Here is a 13,257-nt window from a genome sequence, read left to right as displayed (position 1 = left end):
ATAAGTTTTCCCCAAAAAGTGCATCATTTTTTGGTTATTTCACCTTGAAATATTCGCTTTGGAATTTGACGAATATGAACCTATCTTTCATTAGCTACAACTTTGCTTTTACTGAGTATAGAGAGTTCATACGTACACCATTCTTTTGTTTTAGTAATAAGCTATATTTTTGCTAAGAATGTTTTCTTCGATAAAATAGTTACTTTTTAACTTAATTGCAAAAAACCCTCTATTAACGTGTTTTTTTCTGTAGAAAAATGAACATATTTACTCGAAAATAATTCGAAAAACATTTCCGTACTTGATTTAAACGTAGATTTTTCACCCCTTAAAAGGGGCGAAATTTACCCCCTAGAAGGGTAACCCCCAGGCACCCCCAGGGCAAAGAACACATCGGCACAATTCACAATATCACTTTTTTCTTTGACATGTTAGCTACGTGTATGCCAAATTTCATGTCAACCCAAGCGGTTGTTTAAAAGTTAGGGCAAAAACCGTGAATAAATGGACTAATTGATCAATCAAGGTGTTGAAACACCGTACATACTAGACAACTGTACTGTATGGGCCATTCCACGAACATACGCCTGTTTTGGATTACTTCGACAACGAATATTTTACTGTGCAACATAAAAAGTAGGAAAGTAAATGGAGCTAATAATTATTACAATAAACAACAATGCAATTTGCAATTTACTTTCGTTCTTCTTATTTTGCACAGTCAAATATTCGTTGTCGAAGTAATCCAAAACAGGCGTATGTTCGTGGAATAGGGTTATAACATATCTATATAAAGGAGCAGAAGCAAATTTATGGAAATACTCGAAATTTCTCAATATGCCCAAAGCTGCTTACCACAAACCTAGAACATACATACAGCAAAATGAACTAGCAAAATAAAGACTTATCTATTAATGGAGATGGAGAATATTTCAATCATCTAAGATTTGCAGAGAACATCCTTCTGATCACTAATGATCTTGCAGAACTACAAGAACGTATAAGTGACGTGAATGCAGTTAGAAGTGAAGTTGACTAAAAATGAACTTTACAAAAACAAAAACAGTGTATAATGAGCTAGTTGATATACAAGACATAATAATCAAAAAGATAATGGATCAAACAGAAAACACAAATCACTGTACCCCACAGAAACAAATCTTTAAAATGGTAGTCGGCGGGATATTTAACGAGAAGAACTGGCAATAAATAGTCCACTAGAATCACACGGTGGTATCCAAGAGGCATAAAGAGATCTAGACAACGTTCAAACTAAAGATGAGACATAAAGAAACAAGTAGGTACAACATGACATAAAGAAGCGAATATTAGACAATCGCGGGCAAAAATTAAAAAAGCGACTATTCAAAGATTGTGGGAAAGAAACTTGAAATGTAGAGTTGAAGAAAAATTAGGATAAAACTAAATAAATGTTTACGAAAAAATCAAGAAGAAACAATAGAAACATTTTCCAAACAGGTCTGCACGAATTAACCAAATAAAAAATTTCTAAAATACTAAGGCAGAATTCGAAGATGCAATTGTACAAAACACTAATAAGATCCATTGTAACTTATGGTTCTAAAACATGAACCCTGCTGAAGAAAGACGAAGAAGTCGTGAATATAGTCTGTTCGCTAAACTCAGACACAACTGGCTAGTGATTTTAGTGGATAATTTTTTTGTTTGTGGCCAATTTTGCCAATTTTGGCAAAATTACTAACTATTTAGTAATTACATATTAACTATTTAGTAATTATTTTTTTGCCCATTTTATGAAATTGGCAAAATTATTTTTTAAAATTACTAGCCAATTGTGTCTGAGTTTAGCGAACGGACTTTAGTTTTGAAAGCAAAGTGCTCAGGCATATTTTTGAGCCTGCCCGGGAGCAGTATGAGGGATAAAGAATTCGTATGAACTTTGAGCTGGACGAGTTAATTAAACACGCAGATATAGTAAAGTTTGATAAATCTCATAGAATTCGTTGACTTAACCACTTGTTTCGAATAAACAATGAAACAAGCACAATCACCGAGTGAAGGCCGGGTAAAAATAGACCACGGGACTAGACTAGAAAACGTTGGCTCTAGAGTATCGAGAATAAGCTAAGCATTATTTGGAACTGGAAAAGAGTCACCAATGATAAAAGAGAATGGAAATCAATTGGCCAAAACCCAGAGGGTTTTAGGGCAAGAGGAAGCAGAACAATAAAAAAAATTAATTACATAGTTAAAATGTGAACATACTGCGAGGCATAAGTTAGCTATATAGAAACGTATGCTTATTTTCATAGTTGATTTTTAGTGAACAGATCAACGATTAACGGATTCCTCCATTTTTTTTATTATTTTAAATTGTTTTTCAGTATTCTGTGCTAGTATTACATCTGGTGACAGAGCTATAGTGCCCTAATTCCGGGATTCATTGGATGTATAATAAACTACCTTCATTTTTCACTATACATACTTATTTGAACTTCACAGCGTTCATTTAACCATAATAACGTTTTATATAGAGCAGGGGTGGGCAAATACTTTTAAGCGCGGGCCAAAATGAAATTTTCAAAATGTTTCCCGGGCCGGAGTACTGTACCGCCTACCTACGCTGTGCACATGCGAATATTTTTGGTCGAATTTTGCCCTGCCCAAGAAATTTTTTTTTTCAAAAATACTTCTTCTTCTTCTTTTTGTATAGACATGACTCTGTCTGATTTTTAAATGTGCCTCCAGTAAGTTGTCGTTCCATCATTTTCTTGGTTTTCCCACTGACCGCCTTTCTATTGAGGAACCGTCTCTCGCCGTCCTTATATTGCTCTATTTGTGGTCATTCGGCTTATGTGGTCATTCCATTCTACTCTTCTGTTCCTTACCCGGTTATAACTGTTGTCCACCTTGCATCTCCGTCGTATATCTATAATTCTAGCTCCGTCCCATAGTGTCTTGCCATCGATTTTTCGAAGGGTTTTCATCTCCGCTGTTTCGAGCAATATTTTTGCCCTCTCTGTGTCAGGTCGTGTTTTTGCCGTGTATGTCAATATTAGTCTGATGACTGTTCTGTAAATTCTGCCTTTCATTTCTTTTCCGATATTTTTATTGGTCCACATTGTGTCATTCAGGTAACCTGCGACTCTGTTTGCTCTATTCACTTGATCTTCCACTTCTTTTTCGAGTTTTCCGTAGCTAGATATTGTGACGCCTAAAACTCACTCACTTGTTTTATTACATAACCCTCCAGCTCCCATTTACATCTTATTGGATGTGCTGTTATAACCATGCATTTTGTTCTTTTTAGGGAATTAACATGTTTCTGGTGGTTATATTAAATTGGTGCAGCATAATCCGCTGTAAATTATCTTCACTCTGAGAGATTAGTATTGCACCTTCTGCATTGCAGATTATTTTAAGTTGTTTTTCTCCCATTTGGTATCCTTTTTTAGTTCTTACTTTTTTGATTAGGTTGAACAATAAGGGAATAATAATAACTCAGGGAATCCCCCTGTCGTATGCCATTGCCAGCTTCAATTGGATCAGTTAGTTCATCTTCTATATTTTACTTTTATTGTGGTAGATGTTTTCGATCATTGACAAAAATATGTTAAAGCATTTGGACAAAGAAACTTTACTGTTTACAATAGATAATAGTAATAATACATTATCTTACTGGGGTGTGCATGCAAACAATTTGTGCCCAGTGAAATATGTCACGTAATTTTTAAAGAAATATGGTCCATTGTATCATTCATAACAAGGATCCAGATAAAAATTGAAGATATTGAACAAGTGGATAATACGATTCTGTATTACAGAAGATCTAAATCCGAAATCAAAAATTCGATGAGGAATAGGCTATCAAAAGCAGCCATTTTGAATATAGGGAAATTTCTGAGTAACCAAAGACTCAATCTGCAAATCTGATATCGGATGATAAAATGTTATATCCACTCTATTCTTCTTTATGGTGCCAAATTTTGGACTGTTAATGTTGACTTAATGAGAAAACTGAAGCTTTTGAGATGTGGCTTTTTAAAAGAATTTTGAAAATACCCTGGACCGATCATATTACGAACGAAATGGTGCTGCACATAATGGGAAGAGACAGAGAACTTCTGACTATCATTAAAAGAAGAGATATTGTATTAGGGCACAGAAATGATAAGTATGAGTTGTTGCAGCTGATTGTGAAGGGTAAACTCGAAGAAAAAATGAAAAAAAAAAACCAAAACATCACTGTCTCGAAGAGTGAGAGAAGTGATTGTTCAATTCTATGTAGTAAAGTAGGAATATAGTTTCAACTGTTCGAAATTATAATACTCTCTATTATTTAGGTACATATTTCATTATTTATATGAACATTACACACATTAATACTGTTAATTTTAACAAAAAAGAGATTAACAAAATGCTTGTGGGATTTTTCAACGGGCCGGATAAAATAAGCGAAAGGGCCGGATGCGGTCCGCGGGCCGGCTTTTGCCCACCCCTGATATAGAGTGTCCCAAAAGTAGTGGAACGGTCGAATATTTCGCGAACTAAACACCGGATCGAAAAACTGAAAAATACGTGTTCAATCATTTTCAAAAATCTATCCAATGACACCAAACACCAATCCCCACTACACCCCCTGGAGGTGGGGTGGGGGGTAAATTTAAAATCTTAAAGGAAATCCCAGTTTTTCTTGCAAATTTGGATTCGTTACGTAAAAGTAGGCAACTTTTATTCAAGACGTTTTTTCGAACTGTGGATAGATGGCGCTATAATTGGGAAAAACAATTTATCCTGATACCATAGGTAAATTATAGAAACAGTCTAATATCTCACGAAATACACTTCCAAATGAGAAACCAAAAAACAGATTTTTAATCTTTTTTGAAAACCTATCGACTAACACCAAACGTGACCCTCCAACCCACCCCCTGGATGTGGGGTGGGGGTAACTTTAAAACCTTAAATAGCAACCCCCACTTTTTATTGCAGATTCGGATTCGTCATAAAAAATTAAGCAACATTTATTCGAAACGTTTTTTAAAATTTCTGATAGATGGCGCTAATAAATCGAATTTTTCCAATTAAGGCGCCATCTATTAAAAATTCTAAAAAATGTTTCGAATAAATGTTACTTAATTTTTCATGACGGATCTGAATCTGTAATAAAAAGTGGGGGTTGCTATTTAAGATTTAAAAGTTACCCCCCACCCCACATTCAGAGGGTGGGTTGGAGGGTCATGTTAGGTGTTATTCGATAGGTTTTCGAAAAAAATTAAAAATCTGTTTTTTAGTTTCTCATTTAGAAATGTATTTCGTGAGATATTAGACCGTTTCTATAATTTACCTATGGTATCAGGATAAATGGTTTTTCCCAATTATAGCGCCATCTATCCACAGTTCGAAAAAATGTCTTGAATAAAAGTTGCTTACTTTTATGTAACAAATTAAAATCTGTAAGAAAAACTGGGGGTTTCCATTTGAGATTTTAAAGTTGCCCCCCACCCCACCTCCAGGGGGTTGGTGTTTGAAGTCATTGGATAGATTTTTGAAAATGATTGAATACGTATTTTTCAGTTTTTCGATCCGATGTTTAATTCGCGAAATATTCGACCGTTCCACTACTTTTGGGACACCCTATATGTAAATAATAACAATGTCACGTTTAGTGTATTATTGCTTCATCGAATGACTAACAATGGATATCAATGAATCGTCCCGTCTTCTCGTCGCTTTTTATACACAATTGTAAATCACAACATGCATGGTTACTATCGGTAAATGCCGATCATAATCTGTACCCTAATGTAAACTATATTATTAGTCCAGGGCGCATCTGTTTTGAGATGGACGTTGAGAGGTGACTCAAATTTTTTTGCAAAAATTGCTTGAAAATAAATCAAATAATAATATTTGAGTTATCCTCCCTCTCAAAAAGGTCCGGAACATTGTTTAAATAACCAAAATGTCAAAAATTTAAGGAAAAATTCGATTTTTTTCTTGGTTTTTTTATTATAACTTTAAAAGTATTCATTTTCAAGAAAAGTTGTACTGACATAAAAGTTGCGTAATTAAATTTACTACAATATAGAATAGGTTAAAAATTTAAAAAATAGTCACCCTAGTTGCAAAATAGCAATAATTGCGAAAACATCATACAAAAACAAGTATTCGCATTTTACGTTTTTCAACCATTTATGCTACACCTAGGACCTTCATATTTCACCCAGAAAAACTTTATGATACAGGAAAACAATACTGTAAATTTCATTAAGATCGGTTCAATAGATTTTGCAAAATAAATTTTGCAATCCAACTTTCGCAACAAAAATTCATTTTTTCAAAATGTTACAGGACTGAAAATAAAGCAGATAGCAAGTTGAATTTTTTTTTGCTTATAGAAGTGTACTGTACCTTTCATTTGCAATTTTCAAAATTAATATCGATTAATTACCACGGCGTCAGAAATTTTTTGAAATAAACAATAATTTTTGGTGCTACGTGCAGGACAGCGGTGTTCGATTCACACAAGTTGATTTCCACCAAAATTTTTTCCAATCTTTATCTAACATATTATTTTCTTACTCTATATTTTGTTGTATTTTAATATTTTAATTCCACAAAAATCAAACTAATTTTATAATTGTTTGTGAAATATTGTTTAAACAATTGCATATGTTTAAAAATAATAAACTTTTATTATTTAAGTTAAAATATATGAACAAAGAAAGTTTTTGCTAATAAAAGTGTTATTTCAAAGGATAGAGCATGTGTTATTATTTTGCAATAAACAAATTTATTTATTTATATAGAAATATAATAAAAATTAAAATGTACCAATCATTATCAAAGGTCATTGGAATGGCCAAATAAGAGCAAAGTATCCGCTGTCCTGCGCGTAGCATCAATAATTAATGTTTATTTAAAAAAAAATCCTGACGCCGTGGTGTTAATCGATTTTAAATTTGCAAAATTGCAAATGAAAGGTACGGTACACTTCTATAAGCAAAAAAATTTTCAACTTGCTATCTGCTTTATTTTCAGTCCTGTAACATTTTGAAAAAATGAATTTTTTTTGCGAAAGTTGGATTGCAAAATTTATTTTGCAAAATCTATTGAACCGATCTTAATGAAATTTACAGTGTTGTTTTCCTGTATCATAAAGTTTTACTGGGTGAAATATGAAGGTCCTAGGTGTAGCATAAATGGTTGAAAAACGTAAAATGCGAATACTTGTTTTTGTATATTTTTTTCACAATTATTGCTATTTTGCAACAAGGGTGACTATTTTTTAAATTTTCGACCAATTGTATATTGTAGTAAATTTAATTACGCAACTTTTATGTCAGTACAACTTTTCGCGGAAATGAATATTTATACAGTTATAATCAAAAAACCAAGAAAAAAATCGAATTTTTCCTTAATTTTTTGATATTTTGATTATTTAAACAATGTTCCGGACCTTTTTGAGAGGGAGGATAACTCAAATATTATTATTTGATTTATTTTCAAGCAATTTCTGCAAAAAAATTTGAGTCACCTCTCAACGTCCAAATGTACTAATATTTTTACAGATCCGCCCTGGTCTATATGTTTTTGTTTCGTAGAAGTTCTGTTCAATGCTAAGGTTGAGGTACAAAAGTGAGTATTTTTGGGAATCGTATTGTAGTCTTACGTGTTTTGAACATTTATTTTTTGAATGTCCCTGATATCTTTAGAAACAATGGAAACATGTGATTTTACTCATTAACATGATGTGTTTTATGTAAAACAAAACTAAATTAACATTATAAAATAACAGTTAACAAAAATTTAAAAGCAGTAAGGCACATAACGTAAACAGTTCTTATCGACAACTATAAGGGTAAGCACAGAACAAGTAAGTCGCGGTGGAGCTGTAGCTGTCGGTCGCGGTCGATGTCGACATCCATGTAAAACAAACACATTGTAATGGATGGAAGCGAACAGAGCAGGTAAGTCGCGATGGAGGTTTAGCGCGATGCCGTCCAGGAGGTTTACATCGATGCTTCGATGTTTTTGAAAATCACTTTGTTTTAGGTACATGTCGTTCGAGGCCAAGTTGTCATTACCCGCGCTACCTGAGTTGCTACTTTTTATATAATTCTTTTTTCGTATTCAGTTTATTTTTTAATTTCTAAAGTATTTAGACTCAGTAAGTTTTTGAAGTGCTAAATATGAGGGAGGATCTGATAGCAATTGTGCAGCTAACTTCCGTATTGTGTGACAAGACCCACATACAACATCATAACCGGCATGTTCTTGCGAAGGAGTGAAAGGAGATAGTAACTCAACTTGTATTGGAATGACAGGTAATTGATAAAAATGAGAATATAGTACATTCTTTCACGGATTTTGCTGTAAATTTTAAAGAACCGTTTGGATTGACATTAAATTTGGCATAAGGCTAACATGTCAAAGAAAAAAAGTGATATGGTGCCGATGTGTGCTTTTGTCCTGGGGATAGATTTCACCCAATCTCGGGGGTGAAAAAATATATGTCCAAGATAAGTCCCGAAATGGATAAACTGATTAATTTTAGAAAAATTTTGTTTTATAAGAGTTTTTTCACCAAATCAATACTTTTCGAGTTATTTTCAAGTGAATATGTTCATTTTCCAACAAAATAACCACGTTTTTATACGGTTTTTCGCAAATAACTCAAAACGTAAGCATTTTGTCAAAAAAATATTCTTAGCAAAACTATAGCCTATAAAAAAAGTGAAAAAAACGGTGTATATACTAGGTCTCTATATCTAGCAAAAGCAGAGTTATAGCTAACGAAAAATAGCTTCATATTAGAAAAATTCCAAATAGAATAATTCAATGTGAAATATCCAAATAATGAAGCATTCTTGGGGATAACACATTACAACTTTTTTAAAGTGTTGAAAAAAGCTTTATTTCTGTTTAAAAAAATCAAAGTTGTGGTGAGATACATATCTATCCAAATAGGGAATAGTTGTTTCCAATAAGTACGAGAATGTCTCAGGCGTCATCCTCATATACAAATAAAATCGTTCCGGGTCATTTTTCAGTTCGTGAAAAAGATGATATTCCCCTAAACGCCTTTTTTTCAAATTTATTGGATGCACTGAAAACCGTCTGTTGGATATATTATCTATCATCCACCATTTGGTTACAGCTGACATTTAATCACTATCATCATTTGACTAACACAATATCGCAAAAGCACAATCTTTTTGTCATTCAAATTTCATTAAACTACTTCACTTGATAGTGGTTCTAGCTCGACTGACAGCGCAGGTGACCTCCTTGCTATGTGCTGTCGACATCGACCGCGACTTAACTAGTAGCATCTACCGCGACCTACACATCCACCGCGACTTACTTGTTCTGTGCTTACCCTAAGAGTTATTTGTAAACCAGGTAAGCGGTATGCACAGCGCAACATAAGAGAGACGAGATTGTTTAATGGAGGCTCTGTGATGTTTTGGGGTGGAACTTCCTTGAGAGTAAATACGAATTTGGTGTCTACGTAGTCTTTTTAAATATTAGGAGGTACATACATTACACACATTTTTTTCTTTGAACAATCTGTTCCTTTCGCACTATAGATAGGTAATAATTTCATCTTAGTGGTATGATAGCACATGGCTTCTGCACGTATCGCATGTCGTCAGTTAATAACTATTAGTATAACAAGGGAGGAAAGTGCTACTTTTCCTCCCGAGAATGACGTTTACTGCCCGACGCGTAGCGGAGGGCAGTAATCATTCAAGGGAGGAAAACACTTTACTCCCATGTTATACATATGGTTTTTCCACCTTCCTCAAACAACAAGTAATTTTTTCATTTTTACTTAATTTATTTATGTAACTAACCAACAATATTATTAGAAGTAAAACTAACAAGTAGGTACAGTATAACTGTCAACTATCAAATATAAGTCAAATTATTAATATAAACATTGTTAAATCAATATAACAATTTACAGTTTTTTAACATTCTGCAAAATACAGGGTGTTTTATAAATAAACCTTAAAATATATAGATACTTACGTAATGGAAAATGGTTATGTACAGGGCGTCAATAAGTTATATTTCATGAATGAAATACCATGACGTCACTTTTACTTTTCCTCCCTAGGGACGAAAAGTACAACTTTGCTCCCTACAATCAGGTCCGGAAAAGTATACTTTCGAAAGAGGTAGGTGGAAAAATACATATTAAAGAGTAAAACGTTCTAGTTTGCTTGTTATTATGGTAGGGGAGCCCAAGCGGGGATTTCTGCAGTTACTCGAGCGCGTCAGATAATCATATGGGGAGAAACATGGTGCCGTGTAGATGTACCTCTACCATATATTAGCCCTTAAGACAGGGGAGTTCGTTAAGGGGGGCCCGAAAAAAATCTATCCTTAAAAATACTCGGATTAAAATAAGGTAAGTTAAGGACATGCAAAACAGTGTATATTTCAAAAATCTGACGATTTGAGCGGGGCGTAAGGAAATTCGTGAGTTAAAAAGTTTCAAAAAAAGCGAATAATTCGCGAAATGAACGTTAGATGGAAAAACTACTTGTTCAATATTTTTCAAAATTCTATCGAATGATACCAAACATGACCCGTCACGGAGAGGGTAGGGGGGTAAATTTAAAATTTTAAATACAAATCCCGCGATATTTCGCAAAATAAATATTTGATCGAAAAACTGCAAAATATACTTAATCAATTTTTTTGAAAAATCTATCGAATGGTACCAAATACGACCCTCCAGGGAGGTGGGGTATGGTTACTTTAAAATTCTAAATAGGAGAGGCAAATTTTTATTCCAGATTTGGATTCTTTACGTAAAAATAAGCAACTTTTATTTGAAACATTTCTTCAAATTATGGATAGATGGCACTATAATCGGAAAAAACGATTGTTAGAAATGGAAAATTAAATTAAAAATGGAAAGTCCCCACTAAAATGGAAAACTTTACTTAACTTTTTTTGGTTTTAGGATCTACTCTTTACAACCCATTAGGTCCCCAAATCGCTCGAGTGACTGCAAATTTAGCATACTTCGCTCCTCTACTATTAAATATATGAGAGAAATTAAAAAAAAAGTTCACAAAATATTAGAATACAACGTAATGTCGATGTACGTAATGTGATGTACCTTTGTACCTTTTCCTCCTTACAGGGTGTCTAAAAATTTTGATTCGGTTGAAACACATGTTAACCTAAAAACCCATGTATCTTCGTTGTTTTGAAGATATCAAGGACATTAGAGGAAAAATGTTCACAAAATATAAGCCGATTCCGATGTATATTCACATTTATTGTACCTCGTCCTCCCTACAGGGTGTCTCAAATTTAACATAAGAAAAACATTTCTTTTCTTCTACCCTGTATGTATAAGTAGATACAATAAAGAAGTTTGAGTAAACCTTTGTACAACTACTGTATAAATACCAAAGAAAATCTAATAAAATAAAAAAAAATTGTGGAATCCGTTCTATGGAAATAAGCATAATTTTCTATATCCCTATAGCTTTTATGACCATCTCATACTTGATCACGTTACCAACGTTGAAGTATTAAAAAAAAACAGCAAACGAAAATAATCTGAATATCAAAAGAAGAAAGAAAAAAACTGTGGTGAAAAGTGGTGAAAAACACGGCCTCTTGAGGGTCCTAATCCAAGACCAAATAGAAAGTACAAGGAGTGTGGGGAAAATACCTTAACTCAAAACCTAAAGAAACAGTACGGTCCAAGTTTCAAACAACTGTTTTGCCTATGATAAGTATCAATATCCGTAACGTATCCGAATATCTAAGATGCCACGTGAAGAAGAAGAAAAGCAGCCGATGGTTTCCAAAAAAGTAGATGCACAAAGACTTTTTATTAATGTTTATGGTACATTACTGGAAAAGACTGGCACGAATAGTATGAAGTAATTCTGACTATGGTAAACATTAAGATTAGCGCAAAGAATCGTTTGGAGGTACCCACATTTCTTGACCACCCTCTTATAATGGTAGGGGAGCAAAGTATGCCAAATGTGCAGTCACTCGAGAGTTATGGGGACCTATTGGGTTGTGAAGAGTAGGTCCTAAAACCAAAAAAAGTTAAGTAAAGTTTTCCATTTTAGTGGGGACTTTCCATTTTTAATTTAATTTTCCATTTCCAACAATCGTTTTTTTAGAACATAGCGACATTTATCCATAATTCGCAAAAATGTCTTGAGTAAAATTACTTATTTTTACGTAAGGAATCCAAATATGCAATAAAAAAATGGGGGCTTCCATTTAAGATTTTAAAGTAACCCCCACCCTACCTCTATGGGGGGTCGTGTTTGGTGCCATTCGATAGATTTTTCAAAAATATTGAATATAAAATACCCCTTTCAGTTTTTCGATCTGATGTTCATTTCACGAAATATCACGGGATTCGTATTTAAAATTTTAAATTTACCCTTCACTCCCACTCTTCTCCGTGGGAAGTCATGTTTGGTATCATTCAATAGATTTTTGAAAAATATTGAGAACTTGTTTTTAAGCTTTTCGATCTGCCATTCATTTCGCGAATTATTCGCTTTTTTCTGGTGAAACTTTGGCACTCACCCATTTCCTTATGCCCCGCTCAAATCGTCAGATTTTTCAAATATACAGTGTTTTTCATGTACTTAACTTTTCGAGTTTTTCTAAGGATATATGATTTTTTCGGCCCCCCTTAACGAATGGCCCTGCATTAAGAGACAATATATGGTAGATATACATTTTCAGGGTACAAGGTTTCTCCCCATGTAATAATCTGTCGCGCTCGAGTAACTGCAAAAATCCCCGCTTGGCCTCCCCTACCATAAAATAAAGATCTAATATAAACAATTTAATGCAAGTAAAAACTTTAACAATGAGGTCTTTTCTTCCTTGCACAAGAATCGTATACATAGAAATATTACATATCAAAATATTGAGTTTAGTTTCAAAAGGTTACAAAAAAACAAAAAAAAAATACCTTAAAAACACAGCCATTTCTTTTTTAATACACAGTGACAATAAACTTATAATGTTAACTAACCAGAAACAAGGATGTGAAGATATTTATATAATTTGTAGATTAGTTCTATCTTATCTTATTAGTTGCTTTGCAGCTATTGCATTTTACATTTTAAGAGATAATGTTCTGCATTATCGTTTATAACAAACCAAAAAAGTGTAGTCAGTTTATTAATAATATTTGTTGTGAATCCCAGAAAACGATGAAATGGCTAATTTCTTTTAATTTAAAAATAAATTGCTTGTTCA

At 33.4% G+C, this 13,257-nt stretch overlaps 1 protein-coding gene across 1 annotated transcript in view; it reads right to left on the bottom strand.

Annotated features, from left to right (window-relative positions):
* The window catches only part of LOC126879556 (leucine-rich repeat-containing protein let-4-like), a 29,115-nt gene extending 16,115 nt beyond the window's left edge, over positions 1-13,000 (bottom strand). The window contains exon 1 of the mRNA XM_050642709.1: positions 12,968-13,000. Within this exon, the coding sequence (XP_050498666.1) occupies positions 12,968-12,984 (17 nt within the window). The 5' untranslated portion in view covers positions 12,985-13,000. The remainder of the gene's footprint in view (positions 1-12,967) is intronic.
* Positions 13,001-13,257: the final 257 nt, after the last annotated feature.

This window comes from Diabrotica virgifera, chromosome 2 (genome assembly GCF_917563875.1).
Source record: "Diabrotica virgifera virgifera chromosome 2, PGI_DIABVI_V3a".
In the NCBI taxonomy this organism is placed as follows: domain Eukaryota; kingdom Metazoa; phylum Arthropoda; class Insecta; order Coleoptera; family Chrysomelidae; genus Diabrotica; species Diabrotica virgifera.
This window is presented reverse-complemented; position numbering and strand designations above follow the sequence as displayed.